The sequence below is a fragment of the Canis aureus genome, chromosome 8 (assembly GCF_053574225.1).
Source record: "Canis aureus isolate CA01 chromosome 8, VMU_Caureus_v.1.0, whole genome shotgun sequence".
Taxonomy (NCBI): domain Eukaryota; kingdom Metazoa; phylum Chordata; class Mammalia; order Carnivora; family Canidae; genus Canis; species Canis aureus.
Genome location: NC_135618.1, coordinates 44,242,221 through 44,260,621, shown reverse-complemented (window position 1 = coordinate 44,260,621; position 18,401 = coordinate 44,242,221). Strand labels below are relative to the sequence as shown.

General features: G+C 54.7%; 1 protein-coding gene across 1 annotated transcript; it reads left to right on the top strand.

Moving 5' to 3' along the window:
* The first annotated feature begins 2,124 nt into the window (after window positions 1-2,124).
* On the top strand, window positions 2,125-17,927 carry TMEM114 (transmembrane protein 114). Its single transcript, XM_077906571.1, has 4 exons — window positions 2,125-2,350; window positions 2,597-2,677; window positions 13,174-13,311; window positions 14,556-17,927. The coding sequence occupies exons 1-4, from the start codon at window positions 2,131-2,133 to the stop codon at window positions 14,786-14,788; spliced, it is 672 nt and encodes a 223-aa protein (XP_077762697.1). The 5' UTR covers window positions 2,125-2,130; the 3' UTR covers window positions 14,789-17,927.
* Window positions 17,928-18,401: the final 474 nt, after the last annotated feature.

The window sequence follows — 18,401 nt, the reverse complement described above, 5'->3', positions numbered from 1 at the left end:
CTAGGGCTGATGGAACAGTTGAGCGCTGTTTTGATGATGTTGCCAGCAAGGAGAAGGGCGACAGTGGGATGGAGTCGAAAGCAAAGCCTTCAGTGGTGACGGTTATGGGAAAGATCAATCCTAATCATGGTGGTGGTGCGAGGAGCGATGGAGTGCAATGGTGTGCACGATCAAGGCGAGGATATGTTCTTGCTGGCGATAGTTTTATCCAGGGTGCCGATGCGGCTGATTATGAAGGCGAGGATGCCAGTGATGATTAGAGAATAAAGGCACAAGGAAAAGGATTCTCAACTCCAGTCTATCACCAAGTCCTATCACTTCTACCCTCTTCAATTTTAAAAATACTCTATCCACTACACTGTCTATGCACTGCGGTCACCACCCTAGCCCAGGCCACTGGCGGCTCTCGCTGTTTCTATGGCTACGTCCTCTTAATTGACCTCCTTGCTGGCCTTCGTGCCTCCCTATACTCTGTGCTCCATGCTAAAGCCAGTATGGAGAGTGACATTTTGGGAAGTGTAAATTAAAGTTTCACCTTTCTGCTCAAACCTATTCAGTGGCTTCTACTAGAATCCAAATGCTTTATCACGACCTCAAGACCGACAGGACCCGGCCCCTACTCGTACCCCGATCTCATTTCCCTCTACTTGCTCCTTTCTTGCTATGTTCTAGCCTGATTACTCTTCTTTTGGCTTTTCTAGAATATACCAAACCTTTCATGTAAGTCATCCCCTAGGAATGAAATGCCTTTTCATCCTTTGTGTCTCAGCATCCATGTCGTTTCCTGGATTCCAAATCCGAACAATCTCCTCCTGTTACTTTCTCTCATGGCACCCTGTCCAAAGGACACTTTGTTTAATGATTCTCTGTCCAATTAATCAAATTTTGAGTCTTGGCACAATGTTTCTTTACAAATGTGTCGCAAGGGTGCTGAAGGTCCCAAAGAGCGTCATCTCCAGCACCTAGAATCCTCATCATGGACACCTGTGTGTCATGCAAATATAATTGTTTTCTCTCTGTGTCCTGCTTTGAAAAGGCTGAGAAGCCCACACTATGCACTTCCTAATGGCAGGGGCCGTGTTTGCGTTGCTCATGCCTATATTCTCTACACAAGCTGTAGTGTCTGGCACATAGTAGGCACTGAAGAAGTATTTCTTGAAGGAATGGAAGGTCTTACGATGGTGAAGAAGGTGGTGAGATGGATAAGGATGATGGTGATGATGACGACGGTGATGGTGATAATGGTGATGATGGTGATGCTAGTGATGATGATGACGGCAGTTGTGGAGATGATGATGGTGATGCTAGTGACGATGATGATGGCAGTGGTGGAGATCTCTACCAAAGAGGTAGTAGAGGTGATAGACTCCGAGCACTGGGCCTAGCCCATGGCTTTAAAGAACTTTCATGAAAATCCCATCTGCCTTTTGCCTCTGTAGTCAACCTAGAAATATCAACTGCAGGTGGATTTTGGAGGAAGGGTAATTGGAGATGGAGGAAGAGGGGTGCTGAAGATTAAACCCCAGGTGGGGCTGTCAGAGCGCAAGGCCCCACTGTCTCGCTCCCCCAGGCTGCGGGAAGGTGCTGTCCAGCAGCACAGCTCGAACAACTCCAGCCCCCTCTGGGTGCTGGGCTCCAGGAGGAGGGGCGCAGGCCACACTCCGCGGGGGAGGGGGAGCCTTGGAAGGGCGGGGCTGGATGGGGGAGTCTAGGTGGTGTGGGGAGAGCAGCCAGGGGGGAGGTTCAGGGCGGCAAGGGAGAGGCAGGGCAGGCTGGGTCCCTGCCGGGCAGGGAGCGGGGAGCGGCTCCGGGAAAGCAGTGAGGCCATCCGAGGGTGGAGAGTCTGGGACAGGCTGGGGGTGGGGATGGAGGGCTGCAGGACCAGGTGGAGGTGCATGGGGAGGGATGAGTGCTCAGATGGGGATCTGAAGGCGGAGGTGCAAGTCTGAGGTCGCAGGTAGGGGGTCGGAGAGCGGCGGTGGCTTGGGCGCGGGGGAGCGGTTCGGGAGGAGCGCGTGCAGGTCTGAGGGCGCAGGTGAGGGTCTGAGGGCGGAGCCAGCGCGGGAGGGAGGGCTGGAGGCCGGAGGCCCGGGCAGCCTGGTGCGGAGGCTCTGGAGGAGGAGCTGCGCCATGCGGGTGCACCTGGGCATGCTGGCGGGCGCGGCGGCGCTGGCCGGGGCGCTCAGCTTCGTGCTCCTGGCGGCCGCCATCGGCACGGACTTCTGGTACATCATTGACACCGAGCGGCTGGAGCGGGGCGGCCCGGGGGCGCGGGGCCGGGCGGGGGCCGCCAACCGCAGCCAGCTCGAACCCCTCAGCTCGCACTCCGGCCTCTGGCGCACCTGCCGCGGTAAGGGGCGCGCGGGCCCCCTGCGCGCCCGCCTGCACCTGTTGCTGGGCTCGCGGCCCTGCCCCGGAGCCCCAGAGCACAAAACGGGGCGGGGTGGGGGGGCCTGGGCCCTGGGCCGGGGGGGAGGAGGGCTTCGGAGCTGCTCGGGTCCCCGCGCGCGCGCCCCGCCCTCCCGGGGTGGATGGAGTCCCCGGGCTGGGGTCCCACCTCCAGGCCCGCACCCACCGGTTCTTCCGCCCCATCCAGTCCAGAGCCCGTGTGTGCCGCTGATGAACCCCTTCTGGCAGGAGAACGTGACCGTCAGCGACTCCAGCCGGCAACTTCTCAGTGAGTCCGGGAGGGTGGGGATCGCAGGAGGATCCCGGGTCTGGACACGTTTTGGAGCGCTTCTCCCAGGAGCAGGGGGGGGGGGGGGGACAGGGAGGAGGGAGTGGAGATGGAGGCAGCTGCCAAGCCTCTCTTTGCACCCCGCCTTACCTACCTATCCTGGAGTGCGGTTTTGGATTCATTCAACAAACGTTGATCGCAGGCTCTGTATGCATCGGGCACCGGGCTGATGATGAAGACCCAGGTCGTGCCCTCCCTCCAGGAGCTCACAGACTAGCTGTGGAGACAGATGTGGAAATGTGCAGTCACGTTTCAGAGTGACGAGCAGTGTGAGGGAGTGAGGAGGGGGGTCGGAAGAGATGCCTAAACCAGCCTGCAGAGCTGAATGCTGAAAAGAGAGGAGGTCTGAGCCCGCAGACCCGAAGGCACACCCCGTGTCAGCCTGATTTGTATCTTCAGGGCCTAGCAGGAGCACCTGGCAGCAGCAGGGATGCCATAAATGGAATGATTCAAGAAAGGCAATCTGGGGCAGAGGGCAGCCCCTTCCCCGGGGCCACCCTGTCTGTCCTGTTCTGGGCTGATTCCCAAGTGCCTAGCACAGTGCTTGGAACTTAGCTTCTAGCTATCAACATCATGTCAAGTGGCTCCCCAAATTCCTATAAACTTAGCAGTTGGCTCTCTTGAGCGGATACCATCCACCTGCTACACCACTGCGTAAGGTCCCAGGGCAGGAGAGGTCCCCAAGGCACTTGACCTATGCGGGAGCCGAGGGAGGGTGGATGTGCCATGAACTCTGTCCTCAGCCCCAAGCTGACTGCAATCAATGTGGGTTGTTCTCAGAGCATGTTTCAAGAATAATGTAGAGTTCCTGCCCTAGACGTGAGGGAGACGGGTATCAGATACCTGCTCAGATCCTTCCCGGGCCCTCTGTGATCATACAACAGGCACTCTTAACCTCTGAGACTCACTTCCCACGTCTATTAAAATGAAATGTCAAAACTACGAGGGGGGTGTGCTCAGAATTCCATAAACCAGTTGGCTGAAAAGATTGACCTCACCTGGGACCTCACACAGTGCCTGGTTGTTGTGGGATCTCTGTGTTGCATGAAAGTGGAGACTAACCAGGGAGCCAGAGCTGCTAAGGTAAAAAATACACATAGTAGGTGCTCGATAAACACTAGCCTTTACTGTTCCTTCCGGTCTCTGTTAGATGCGGTCCCATCTCTGGAGCACTGACCCTTTGCTGGTCTGGGTGCTGGCATTTAGCATCCTTGTCACATCTATGGGTAAACCGGATGACTAAGTATAGTTGGCATTTGTCTGGCTTCTTTGTGAAACTTAATAATGCTGGCGACCTTGTGTGTGCCAGGATTTTGAGAAACACATCCAGAGTCTGTTCTCACCCGTTCAGTTTCAGAACCAGGTCTAAGCCCGAGCTTCACCGCCAAGTAGGCGTGCGGCCGGGGATGCGTTCCTATGTCTCCCTGAGCATCAGTTCCCTTAAGGGCAAAGTGAGGGTATTTGTCACTTTTCTTCATAAGAATATGGCGAGGATGGAATGGGAGGCGTATTTAAAGAGCTCCAGTGGTGCCTGGCCTCTGTAATTGCGCCTGGAGTGGGAGCTGCTATTATTACCGTGATATCATCCAAGAAAGAGAGCGGACTGCCCCTTCAGACCGCATGCTCCCCGCACACCACCCCCAGAGGGAGACTTTTCTCAGAATCTCTTTATCCCCGGAATGAATTTTGAATCTTGTCCAAGCTCTTTTATTATGTGAAGACGTTTTATTCCTTTGAGGACCTGCCGGTGGGGTCACACAGCAGAGAGGACAGTTGTCAAAGCAGCATGTTCTCCGAGCCAGCCTCCTAGACAAATCCCAGTGGGGGTGTTTGGGGAGGAACTCTTTTCCTGCAAGAAACCCCAAGCAGCGCCCACTAAAAATCCGTCTTGCTTGGATGTTTTTGTCTCCCAGATTTGCTCTGAGGATGTTACGGGTTTGATTCCTTGGCCAGGGACTGGAATTATTTCTGGTGGAGGAGGAGAGAGTCATCAAATTCAGCACCCTGTTGAAAAAAGAGCCACGATCTAGAAACAACCAGGCTAGCTGTATCAGCCAGGGGTCCTGTGGTAGAACGCAAATCATCCCCGTTTAAACAGGAAAAAGGAATTCCCAGTCCAAATAACTGAAAAATTCAAGTGTGCTGGGATCCAGAGAATGAAACTCAATTTCTTTCTTCTCCTCTCTGGGCTTCGCCTTTATTTGGGTCTTGTTTTCAATAAACCCTCTCCAGTCTTAGCCACTCAAGCAGGAGGAGGCTCTCTCCTTCCCAAAAGTCTGCAGATCTTCCAGGTAGACTTCTCGTTTGACCAGATTGGATCACATTCCCAGGGCTGAGCCAATCCTTGATGTGCTGATGCACCAGGCTGAGATGTGCCACTTGTGACAAGGGGTAGGAGTAGGGACAGTCCCATCAGAGATAAGAGCTCACATCTAACCAGCTGTGTGGCTTCTGGGCCATCCTCTGCTTTCATTAACAGGGTGCTCTGAGATGAAATGAGAGCACATAAAAAAAAAAAGCACCTAGCAGAGGTGCACTGTGCATAGTAGGAGCTCAGTTAATGTCAATTAAGTCATAACACCTCCCTGAGCCTCAGGCTTTTCATCTGTAAAATGGAGCTAACTGCTGGAGACTCGGTTATTTGCTTAGTACATATGTATTTCACTCAGCACTGGGCATAGAACATGACAGGGCAGGTGTGGTGCCTGCCCACGCAGAGCGTAGGAATGAATGAATAAATAAGCGTACACTTGGTTCAAATAGCAGGAAGTGTAGCAAAGGGAATGACATAGGGTCACAGAAGGAAGGGTGGCGGAGGCAGCTTTCAATGGAGCAGTTGAAGGGCAGTAAGAGGAGCAGTCGATGTTTATGGGACAGTCCCTGCATGCCAGACGCTGTCCTGGGTGCTTTACATCTATTAGCTCGCCCAGTCTTCACGACAATCTCATGAGGCAGGAACTGTTCTCCCCTTTACTTTTCAAATGAGGGAACGGAAGCACAGGGAAGTTGGGTAAGTTACCAACGCTTGCACAATAATGGGTAGACCTGCGATGTGGATCCAGGCAGTTTGTACCCTGTAAGGAGGCTGCTACATGCAGTAAAATTCCAGTGTAATGTGGGTGTGCTAAGACCGAGGCTATGGCAGGCCAGAAGAGAAGCTCCTCACCTGTTTCCTGGGTTCAGAGTCCCCCGTCCTACGCTGCCTCTTCCAACTGGGCATCAGAGATCTGAATTACAAGGAGTAATAGCAGTAGCAGAGGTGAGCGGTAGGATGGAGGGTGGGGTGATCCAGAGACAGCACAGAAAGTGCTTCTACCTGCAATACCTGGGGTCCTCCCCATGCCTTACTTCAGCTGCATCTGCTAAGAGCCAGGAAGATGGCCAGACTGACCATTTTAAGCTAAGGACACCAGACCCGGAGAGGTCAAATGCCTGGCCCAACACAGCATGGTTGTAGCAGAAGCCTGACCGAGGGTCAGAGGCCTGGCCTGCTTGTCCTCTGAGGAGGTTAGGTTGGAAAAATCACAAGATTGGGTCTCTGGGCCTCTCTTGGGTCCCCAGCTGTTTGCAGAGAAATGAAAGGAAAATGAAAACCGGCCCTCCCATGATGCCTGGTGCAGACTTGAGAGAGGAGATGGTGGGGGATGGAAGCAAAGGGATTGGGGACATAATGGGATCCAGAGGCTGAGTCCAGGAGGAAAGTCTCGCTGTGATTTATACACAGCTGTGTGGTGGGGCGGGGGGGGGTGAAGGGGGGCAGAGGCCACCTGGGGTCTCAGCATCTCTTGGGGTACCTGTTGAAAGCCAGGTACATGCTTTAAACAAAGAAACAAACAAAATTCATATCCAAGGGACCCGAGGTTTCTAGGCCATGTTGTAACAGTGGCGAATAAGCTACAGCCTCAGCGCTCATGGGTGGAAATATGGCTAAGCGTCTGCGTGTGGTATGTCTGTCCTTTGGAAGATCATGTAGTCTGTAAAGAGAATATAGTAATGCGGATAAAAGATCAAGAAATGCCGTGGGATGAGAAAAGGAAGTTTACAGAGCCTTACGGGCAAGATGATGCTGTGGGTGCTCAGACACGATCTCTTTCCAGATGTTAAAGTGTGACCGGGGGTGCCCTTTGGAATTAGAGCAACAGGTAGAAACATAGGAAAATAAGTAACTATGTGGAAAAAAGGCAAGAGGTCCGCTATGGGGAGGAGGGGACGAAGGAGGAGTTGAGTGGGGGCTGCGTAGGTCTTGGTTTGGTCTTTCCTAGGAAGGATGCTATCATGTAAGGCAAGCCCAGGGAGGCCTGCCCTGGCGGCTGGACTTCTCCTTTGCATGGCCGGTGGAACTAGCCTTGAGCCCTGCCCGCCTCTCCAGCTGTGGGAGCTGGGACATCCTTCAGGAACACCTGTGCCCACGCCTTCTCATCTCTCTGATCCTAAGCTGAGATCTCTCCGCACCCCGAGAGCCTTCCCTAATTCCCAGGCTGGGTTAAATGTCCCTTGTCCACCATCCTGCCACCCCTTGGTCAACCTCTTTGGCTGTTCCATCCCTGCTCTGACACTTGACGGCTGGCTGTACCTTTGCGGGCACCTGACCTCTCAGTACCTCGAACCTCACTTTTCTCATCTGTGAAATGGGCATTATCAGAATTCTTACCTGGTAAAGCCCAAGGTGGCTGGAGGACGAGAAAGAAACAGTTACTCTCACATTTGGTGCTCGTAGCAGTGTGGCAAAATCAGGGCCTGTGGGCCAATAGGCAGGGGAGGCAACAGTGACAGGTCCTTGGGAGGCAATGACATTCCCTCTGCAAAAGGTGGAGTTGGGATTTGTTTTTGCTTTTTTTTTTTAAAGATTTTATTTATTCATGATAGACAGAGAGAGAGAGAGAGAGAGAGAGAGAGGCAGAGACACAGGCAGAGGGAGAAGCAGGCTCCCTGCAGGGAGCCCAATGTGGGACTCAATCCCAGGTCTGCAGGATTAGGCCCTGGGCCAAAGGCAGGTGCTAAACCGCTGAGCCACCCAGGGATCCCCGGAGTCGGGATTTGAACTGAGGTCTTTGCTTGGAGTAGTGTCCTGCTTTTATCCGTATCACAGCAATGCATTTTGGAGCGCCCAAAGGGAACGAAGACGCAGCCCCTGTTCTCCAAAGAACTGTGTTCTGGTCACTACAGATTCAAGAACAAAGACTTGCAGAAATGTAACGATTGACTTCCTTACCAGGCACGACAGGACTGGATACCTCTGAGCCCTTCCGGGGGTCTCCAGGCCACACCGACGAGGCTTGCACATAAAGACAGTGTGACATTTCCCCCTTTGGGACCTGGCTCCTGAGATTTCCCCCCCTCGTCAGCGCCTCTGATGTCTCTGCAGAAAGCTCTGTCTCCGCTTTCTTTAAGAGCACCGCTAACCACCCCATGGCTTCCTGGCCTCGCTGGCATTGGGGAACTGGAAGCCTGGTTTTCCCATTGAGCAGTTCTTCTTTTTCTTTTCTTTTTTTTTAATTAAAACAATTTTTTTTTCATTGAGCACCTCTTTGAACAGTTTGATGACCAGATAGTCACAGTCATCTTTTCCCTGGCATGAACATCTTTGCTTCTTTCTGGATTTGCTCTTCCCTTTGCTTGCAACAAAGCGTCTTTTTTTTTGGGGGGGGGGGCAACAAAGTATTTTTGAATTGAAAGGCTTTTTGCCCTTGGGCACGCGTTTGCCCTCATGAAAAAATGGCCTGTCTACCTTTATTATTATCAATTTTATGTCGTAATCTTGGCTGCTCTCTGTTGAGCTCCTCCTGTAAACACTGTAGTGAATTAGAAGGTGTTATTCCCCCCCTCAAAAAAAAAAAAAGATTTGTCCACATCCTAACCCCTGGTACTTGAGGATGTGACTTTATTTGAAAAAAGGGTTCTTGCAGATGTAATTAAGTTCAGGATTTTGAGAAGAGATCATCTTGGATTACCCGGGTGGGCCCTGAGTTCTATGTCAAGGGTCCTTATAAGTAAAGGAGAATCACAGAGGAGAGAAGAGCTCACGTGAAGATGGGGACAGAGACTGGGAAAGCACAGCCTCCAGCCAGGTGGTGGCAGGGATGGCCAGCACCCTTGGGAGGCTGCAGGAAGCAGGGAAGGACTCTCCCCTGGAGCCTCTGGTGGGGCGTGTGGTCCTGGGACACCTTGATTTTGGATTTGTGGCCTCCAGGACTATAGGAGCATATGTTCCTGTAGGAGACACAAGATTTGTGCTAATTCGTGATGCAGCCCAAGGAAATCAAAGCGATCACTTTATTCAAAGAAGTGCCCCCCACTGCCTGCCTACCCCATTTTTCTGCATCATCACGCTTACTTCCTTCGTGACACATCACAGCCCGCGACTTTGCTTCCCTGCTCTTCTGTCTCCTGCCCTAGACCCCGATCTCCAAGGCGGGGCATGGGGCGGGGTGGGGGGGGCGGGCAGGGACCTTGTCCCCTGCGGTGTCAGCAAGCTCTGCAGCAGCGCGTGGCCTGCACTAGGGGCCCATCGTGTTTCCAAATGAGATGGGGTTGGAAGTGGATACATTCCTAAGGAGAATGGGACTCAGAATCAATCTTCATTTCCCACGTCTGCGGCCCTGAAAATAACAAAGACTGAGGCGCTCGGGTGTGCACGCACACACACGCAGACACACCCCACGAGAAGCTAAGCCAAACTTCAGCAGGAGATTTTACAGCTCTCGCACGGGAGGCCTGTTCTTACCCAGACATTTAATTGAACATGTACGTCAAGTCGGCTTGCGGCACGTCTGGGGAACTCACACGGGGCGCCGCCAGGGCCGTGCCGGCGCCAGGAAACCTCATTAATTTCTAAAAGAGAAATGACTTCACTTTCCAGCCACAGTCTGGAGGCAATGCCATACAGGGGGACACATCTTCCAGGGCTAGGTTTTCACACCAGCTATTGTGGTTTCTGGCCCAAGATTTTTCTGGAAGGAAGGAAAGAAAGAAGGAAGGAAGGAAAGAAGGAAGGAAGGAAGGAAGGAAGGAAAGAAGGAAGGAAGGAAGGAAGGAAGGAAGGAAGGAAGGAAGGAAGGAAGGAAGGAAAGAAGGAAGGAAGAGAGGGAGGGACAAGCATTGGGAGGGAGATTGGTCTTATCTCCTTGACTTGCCAAGGTTGGTGGCATTTGGAGGGTTGAGGACAAAGTGATCTGGTCACAGTGGGCTGGATTATTGTCTCCAGCATTGGTATTACTGGTAGGGTGATGACCTATCTAGAGCTTACTCTATGGGACGTGGGACCTACATTTATGCTTTTCCACGTCGCCCCATCATCAAGCACACTGCCTTTTTTTTTTTTTTAAAGATTTTATGTGTGTATTCATGAGAGATGCAGAGAGAGAGGCAGAGACACAGGCAGAGGGAGAAGCAGGCTCCATGCCAGGAGCCTGATGCGGGACTCGATCCCAGGACCCCGGGATCACGCCTGGAGCCGAAGGTAGATGCTCCACTGTTGAGCCCTCCGGGTGCTCCATGGGCACATCGTCCTTATGGTAATACTGTGAGCCCCCTAGTATTGCCTCCTTTTCACAGATGTGGAAATGGGGTTTCAGCCGAATGAAGAGACATGGCCGTGGCCCCAGAGTCAGAGCCTTTATTCGCACGCAGAGTACCTGGCTCCGAAGTCTGAAAGTCCGTGGTTTGAACCACTGTGGGGTCCTCTCTCAAGCTTCTTGGTTTCTTTCTCATTTCTTGGAAACTGCCATCATGTCTTGCCTTCGGGAAACACCGTCTAGCTCTTACTTAATTAACGAGGTCGACAAATACCTGTTGGGCACACTCACCATCTCCTGAGAGCTCTCCTGGAAACTCAGGGATGCGATCGTACAAGAGGAACCTGGACAAGGAACCCACAGCTTAATGGGAGACACAGAAGATGCCCTCCAACAGATGCCCGGATAGGGCGACTGGGGAGCCTGGGGAGGGGGCACTGAGCAGACCATGGATGTGGGTGTGAGGAAAGACTTCGGGAAGAAATGAGCTTAGCATGCTCTGCAGAGCAAGACAAAGTATTTCTTTTTATTTTTTTCTTTTCTTATAAAATATTTTATTTATTTATTCATGAGAGACACACAGAGAGAGGCAGAGACACAGGCAGAGGGAGAAGCAGGCTCCATGCAGGGACCCTGATGCAGGACTCAATCCCAGGATCCCAGGATCATGACCTGAGCTGAAGGCAGGCACTAAACCACTGAGCCCTCCAGGGGCCCCAAAGTATTTATTTTTCATGCCTATTTTGCTGCCGTAAGGATAGAAAGAGGCTTAGTACCCAGCTCACGGTAAATGATCAATAAATATTTGGTAAACGAATGGCCGGTGAAGAAGAACTTAGCGATTATTTCCCTTTCTGCTTTGGCTGCCAGGAAGCTCAGAGCCAAGATGATGGCAAATGTTTAGACTTGGGGATCCCAAGACCCCAGATTTCTTCCATCCCCCGCTCACCGCACCTGACTCACCTTTTCCTGCTTTCTGCATTGTGTCATAGTCCTGGGGGTCAGAAGTTGAAGAGGCAGGGGTCTGCAGGGCTGGTCCTCCGCGAGGCTCCGAGGGAGAATCTGGTCCCTGCCTTCCCGGCCTCAGGTGGTGGTGGCCGTCCCCAGAAGCCCTGGGCGTGGAGCCGGTGGCTCAATCTCTGCACCCCCCTTCACTTCGTCTTCTCCATGGTCTCAGCTGCTTCCTCCCAGGGCACTTGCCATTGGATGGGGGCCCCCCTCGGATCCAGATGATCTCACCCGGAGGCCCCTCATTCATTGCATCTGCAAAGACTCTCGTCCCAGATCAGGTCATCTGTGGAGCTTCCTGCTGGACACGAGCTTGGGAGCCCCCTCTGCGTCCCCGGCACCCCTCTGCCATCTACTCCCAGCAGAGAAGTCTTGAGAAAGAGAAGTGACACTGTGGGATTCTCTGGCCCCGGGCTGCGGGGTGCGGGGACCTCCTTCGTTTAGACGGAAGTTCTCAATCTCGGCCGTGCTGTGCTGTTAGCTCGCTGCCTTCCCCTGCACCTCCCGTCGCCCTCTGCACGCGGCCCCCACCTGCGGCAGGGTGCTTGCATCCCACTGGGCACATCACCCGGACTCTGCACCTGCTCCTCCCTCGCCTGCCCCCACCCCCCCGCCCTTCCTGCCCTCCCTCCCCTGAGGCTTGCTTGCACATCACTTCCTCACTGGCCCGGCCCCTTGTGTGCCGTGGTCACTGCCCTCCCCAGCCACTGTCACCGCCTCTCAACTCTGTCACTATGGGTCGATTCACTGCTTGACCCTACTCACTAGAGCGCCAGCCTCTGGAGGGCAGGGGTCGGGGTGTGTTTGCCCTGGAACTTGCCAGGCCGAGAACAGTGCTTGGCACCGAGTGTGCGCACCGTAAACACGCTGAGTGAATATGTGGATGAACGTGGCATTACCTGCCATGAGGATGCACGCGTGTGCGACCCAGAGCGTGCGCATGTGAACCAGAGCGCGTGTGTACGACCCAGAGCACGCATGAGAGGCCCAGAGTGCATGCGTGTGAACCAGGGCGCGTGTGTGTGAATCAGAGCGCACGTGAGAGACCCAGATTGTGCGTGTACAACCCAGAGTGCACGTTTGCGACCCAGAGCGCGTGTGTATGACCCAGAGCGTGTGTGAGTGACCCAGAGCCCGCGTATGCGACCCAGAGCGCGGGTGTGTGAACCAGAGCATGCTCGTGTGAACCAGAGTGCGTGTGTCTGAATCAGAGCGCTTGTGAGAGACCCAGAGAGCCTGTGAGTGACCCAGAACCTGGCGCACATGACTTTCAACAACGGTTGTCCCTTTTAAAAATGATTCTTTTTAAATTATTGGAGTCCAGTCGACATACAATGTTACCTCGTTAGTTTCAGGGGCGCAGCGCGGGGATTGGCCAGTTCCCCACGTGACCCGGTGCCATCCTAACAGGTGTATTCACCACCTGTCATTCCGGTACTAGTGTTTTGACGGTATTCCCCATGCTGCACTTTTCATCCCTGTGACTTATTTATTTTATACCCGGAAGTACGTGCGTCTTACCCCCTTTATTTCACCCCCCCCACTCCCTCTGATCTGGCAAATGCCAGTTTATTCTCCATATTTAAGAGTCTTTTCGTTTGTTGGCTTATTTGTTTTGTTTTCTGGATTCCGCCTATGAGTGAAATCATACGATACGCATCTTTCTCTGTCCTGCTTATTTCACTTATGTAATGGGATATTATTTGGCTGTGAAAAAGAGTGAGACCTTGTTGTTGGTGACATGTTGTTTCATCATCATCATCATCATCATCATCAGACATGGTAGTAACCATGACGTTCATTATTTTTTCTCCCAGCATCTGGGGGTTGGCCCATAGGCAGGGCTCAGGAGTGTTTGTTGATTGACTGAAAGATGGTAATGCTCCTCTGCCTGCTGTCGTCCTCTCTTCTAAGCCATGCACGGGACGTTTGTGATTCTGCTGCCGCTCAGCCTGATCCTGATGGTTTTTGGGGGGATGACGGGGTTTCTGAGCTTCCTCCTCCGAGTCTCTGTTCTCCTCCTGCTCACAGGGACCCTCTTCTTCTTTGGAGGTAGGTGCCTCCCCCACCCCAGCTGCATGGACTGTGGGGGCCCCAGAGGGGCTGCACATGGCTCCTCAGCCAGGGAGGGGCGGGCGTCTTCTCTGGGGCTCGGTTTCCTCTTCTGCGACATCACAGCGGGAAAGGAGGACGGCGTCCCTGGGTCTGTGGTTCCAAGAGAGAAGCAGAGGGTGGGAGCAGGTCCCAAGGATTGTTTTCCTGGTTTCACAGATGGCCCTACAGCTTCCGCTTGAGGGCTGCCGGCTGGCAGGACACCCTCGCTCTCATGCCCCCTGCCCTTCTGACGCATCTTGCTTTGCTTGATTGTTGATTGATGAGAAGCCAGGCAATGCCTGGGTTAATCCGGTTGGGAATCCAGCACACGGCCGGTGTCCTCAGGCCTCCCTCCTTCCTGTGGGCTTGAAATCGTCCCTCCTTAAAATCAGGACAAGAACAGAGGTGATGCACACACTTGGGATCCATGGAGGAAAAAAAAATACAAAAGAATGTCTGGAGGTGACAATATTGTGAGGCTCAGATGCCCTCCAGGCACCCACTACTGTTATTGACGTTGGCGTTAATGCTTCACCCAGGGATGAATTCTCGAAACCACTCAGCCCAGTTGGCCTTTCTGCGGTGGCAGGAAGTCTAATCCACGCTGTGCCCTGGGGGAGCCTCAAGCCAGGCTACCGACGCTCATTCTGTGGCAGGCACCCCGGGAGGGCTGAGATGTTCATTTGCATTAATTTAATTTAAATTTCAATAGCCCCCCTCTGTGGCTGGCAGCTGTGGCCCAGGACTGCACGCTCTAACTCATTGTCATAGGGACCCACCACGTGCCAGTCCAGTGCCGGGTGCTGGTGAATCCAAGGTGAGCCCCCCTGGAGCTCACAGCCCATTGTGGGGGCGATGGACATTTATTTTCTAAGCGATTTCAAAAACAAACGCAAAATTGCAGTTCTGACCAGGACCATGATGGTGTGTGGTGCTGTGAAAGCCCAGGGGGATTCGACCTACTGGGAGAGGTCCCGGAATGGATGCATGAGCTGGGATGGGAGGATGGATAGGAGCGACAGGGGACTGGAGGGAAACAGAAGGGAAAGGAGGGTGCCCTGAGTAGGGGCAAAGGCCTTGTGGTAGGAGGAGCATGGCCACCTAGAGAGGTAGGTGGGGCGAGGCGAGGGGAGTAGGAGAGGGAGGAGGAGGAGGAAGCAGTGCCCCGGGGCTTTGATCTGCTCCCCTTGCCTCCCCTGCAGCCTTGGTGACCCTGGCAGGAATCAGCGTCTACATCGCGTACTCGGCTGCCGCCTTCCGGGAGGCGCTGTGTCTCCTGGAGGAGAAAGCCCTCCTGGACCAGGTGGACATCCGCTTCGGCTGGTCTCTGGCCCTGGGCTGGATCAGCTTCGTCGCCGAGCTGCTCACCGGGGCGGCCTTCGTGGCGGCGGCCCGTGTGCTCAGCCTGAGACAGAGGCAGAACCAGGCCATCTGAGCCCCACACCTGGGCCCGTGGGAGGCGGGGGGGCCCTGGGACCTGTCCCGTGGGCTGCGGCCTCCTCTTCCTCAGAGGCCCCTAGCAGTGGCGGCCCCTGGGGGTCCAACCCAAGAACCGCTGTGGACTGAGCCCCGGGCCTGGCTCTCACCATCGTGCCGTCCGTGCTGCCTGGTGTGGTGTGTCCATGTGTCCGTGCCCATGTGTGTCCGTGTGGGCTGGAGGAGCCTGCGGGAATGCGGACCCCACCTCACCTGAGATGACCAAACAGCCCCTTTATCATAACCAGAACTGTCTGGATTGCAGCCCCCTTGGGAGGGCTGGCTTCATTTCGGTCCTTGCTCCCACTCATGGTTCAGCTGCCCCGCTCTTTGTTAAGGACAAGGAAGACCAGAGAGGTTAGGCAAGCTGTAAAAAGACGCACAGCGAGCTGGTGGTATCGTCCTTGCTCCAGGGACAGTGCTCAGTCCGTTACCAGAGCTTCCCTGAGGGGCTCAGCTCTGTGGGGGGTGGCTTGCACCTCGGACACTGGTCCTTAGGCTTCATGTGACCTGGAGCCCCTGCATGGGGCGCAGTGTGACATGGGTGGGGGGGCGAGAGCAGAAATCTGGGCTACTGACCAGCTGGGCGGTGCGAATGTCCCCCAGCCTCAGCTGGGTGCTTGCCCGGCCTGGCCACGGTCCCCAAGCGCCACAGGCCGGGCTTCCTCGGAGCGGTGACTTGGTGATCAGGGGTCATCCTGGATGCGGGGGCCCCTCTGAGCTGCCCATCCACCTGGGGGGGCGGTGCTGCTCCCCTTCACGTGTCAATTTCGAGACCCCGGGGAGACCCCGGGCCAGCTCACAGCCTGAGGAAGAGCAGTCAGGTGCACAAGGAAGAATGACCAGCAGGCTCGCCCCGAGAAGGAAGCACCGTCCGCAGACTCACAACTGGGAGGGAAGCACGTCCTCAAACACCCAGTGATCACCCCCGGACCTACTGTGGGACCCAAGCACCACCTGTCACCCCGAGTCACCTCATGCCATGTGATGGTGTTGACTGAGCCTGCTTCCCTGGCCTGAAGTCCGAGACCGGTGGGATTCAGATGTGCTGGGAAAGGATGAACAGGGTGGTCTGTGGGTCCCCCTGGAGCCCTGGAGGAAGGCCGACACCCACAGAGGTCAGCTGGTTCTCAACACTCACTAGAATTTAAAAAATGTGCCCGGGGCCACATTAGGCCAGCAGAATCACAGTCTGGGGGGGTGGGGGCCGCTAAGCATTGCGAGTGGCCGCCACCGTTTGGTTTATCCCAGGGCACTTGAAGCTTTCAAGGGGAGCTTGTGAAAATGCAGGTTCTGATTCAGTAAGTGGGTGGGGGCGGGGGTGCAATTCTTTTTTTAAGATTTTATTTATTTATTTGAGAGAGAGAGAAAGAGAGAGAGAGCACAAGCAGGGGGAGCAGCAGAGGGAGAGGGAGCGGCAGACTCCCCTCTGGGCAGGGAGCCCCACGTGGGGCTCGATCCCAGGACCCCGGGATCACAACCTGAGCCGTAGGTAGATGTTCAGCCTACTGAGCCCCCCAGAGGCCCCAATTCTGCAACATCTAACAAGCTTCCAGGAAGGAGGTTTTGTAAAGTCGAGCTCTCTCTCTCACACACGCACACGCACACGCACACACGCGCATGCACACGTCTTCTGTGCTGCCTGCAGCAGGGTATACTTAAGTTGCTTCTGCACCAGCAAAAAGGGTATGAAGCCTGTCATGGGCTGAGTCCCGAGGACCTATCCCGGTCCCTGTATAATGATGCGCCATCAGCTGTTGTGTGGCCTCAGTGGGTCGGGGACAGGGGTGCCCACCTCCTTGACCCTGGTGGCACTGAGCATTCTCCAGGGAAGCCTGGCTTCTTTTGGGCAAACGCCAGCCTGGGTGTGACATGGGCTTTTTTTCAGTGTACGTGGTGGGGGTGAGTCTAGGATCCGAAGTGAAAGATTCCCATGGAGCTCACCAACTAGGGGTTCAGGGGGTGCTCCTCAGGGACCGGTCGTATCCTTCCCTTCTGTCGTCCGGTGTTACCGGCGGGCACGGACGTGTCCAAAGTGGCTGCACATCTGCATCCCCTGGGGCAGCGCTCCTAACAGTACAGCGTGCCCAGACTCTGCGGGGTGGTGTCCAAGTCCACTGGTGAGTGCCAGCCCTGGGGCGCTCTGAGTCAGTGGGTCCAGGCGGGGCCCAGAATCCCCAGTTCCAACCAGCTCCCAGGTGACATGGGTGCTGCTGGTGTGGGGCCATCTTTCGTGTGGCATTGATCGGGGGCATTTTGTTGTCACCTTCCTGCATGTTAGAATCACCGGAGCATCTTTTAAAAACCCGGATGCCCAGGCCGAGTCCTTGCTCTGGTGGTACCTAGGGGTGGAACAGCACTCCCAACACCATGATGTCACTGCACTCGCCACGACACTGTCACCCTTACCACGGCACCCCCCCATCCCGACATTCACTGAGTCCTTTTTTTTTTTTTAAGATTTTATTTATTTATCCATGAGACACACACACACACACACACACACACACAGAGGCAGAGACACAGGCAGAGGGAGAAGCAGGCTCCATGCAGGGAGCCCAATGTGGGACTCAATCCTGGGACCCCAGGATCAAGCCCTGGGCTGAAGGCGGCACTAAACCACTGAGCCACCCAGGTCACCCTCACTGAGTCCTTATTACTCTAGTGCACTACTCTGTCAATCAGTCGCTCAACAAACACTTGGTGAAGGTCCCGGCATGCTAGGAACCGGGGGCAGTGGCCCACCAGAACAAGCCTTCGCTCCCAGAGCAGCCACATGTTGGAGGAGAGAGGCGTGCAAAACATATGGTGGTGGGGAGGACTATGGAGAGAAGCAAGGCAGGGTACAGATGGGGAAGCTGAGGCACAGGCAGGCTCAGCTAACGGGCCCGAGGGTACAAAGAGAGAAATGAGTGCAGCTGGGATGGGGATTCAGATCTGCCTGCTTCCAGGAGGATTTCCTTCCCGCGCCCACCGGCGACACCTGCACCACCCAGGCAGCGCCCTCTCTGCAGGTGGGTTCCGGACGTTGTTGCTGCTTCCTGTGTGTCTGGTCTGGAAAAGTGCAGACCGAGCGGATTGCTCACAAGACCCCACGGGGACGGGGCAGGGGGTGGGGGGGAGGGGGAGCGAGCCGAATTCCAGAATCAGTTGTGCAAAATGGGCAGAGAAATGAACATTTTCGCAAAGTGAGGGCAGCCGTGGTAGTGAGAGCGCGGTCTTTGCTGCCACCTGCTTGTCAGGTGGGGGATTGCGTCAGAGGCAGGACCTGAGTCTCTTCTTTTAAAAAAGATTTTATTTATTTACTCATGAGAGACAGCAAAAGAGAGAGAGAGAGACAGACAGAGACAGACAGAGACACAGGCAGAGAGAGAAGCGGGTTCCCTGCAGGGAGCCCGATGTGGGACTCGATCCCAGGACCCCGGGATCACACCCTGAGCCGAAGGCAGACAGACGCTCACCCACTGAGCCTCCCAGGAGTCCAAGGACCTGATTCTCAAACGCGTCCAAGGACATTGGTTTTCAGCGCTCTGGGTGCCCAGCAAGGCTCTGACTCCGCAGGCCGGGGCTCT

What these genes read in the sequence shown, in the direction of transcription:
- TMEM114 (XM_077906571.1), top strand. Translation starts at nt 2,131, where the DNA reads ATGCGGGTGCACCTGGGCATGCTGGCGGGCGCGGCGGCGCTGGCCGGG. An exon ending in CTCCAGCCGGCAACTTCTCA is followed by an intron (nt 2,678 to 13,173) that starts GTGAGTCCGGGA and finishes CTCTCTTCTAAG; the next exon opens with CCATGCACGGGACGTTTGTG. An exon ending in GACCCTCTTCTTCTTTGGAG is followed by an intron (nt 13,312 to 14,555) that starts GTAGGTGCCTCC and finishes CCTCCCCTGCAG; the next exon opens with CCTTGGTGACCCTGGCAGGA.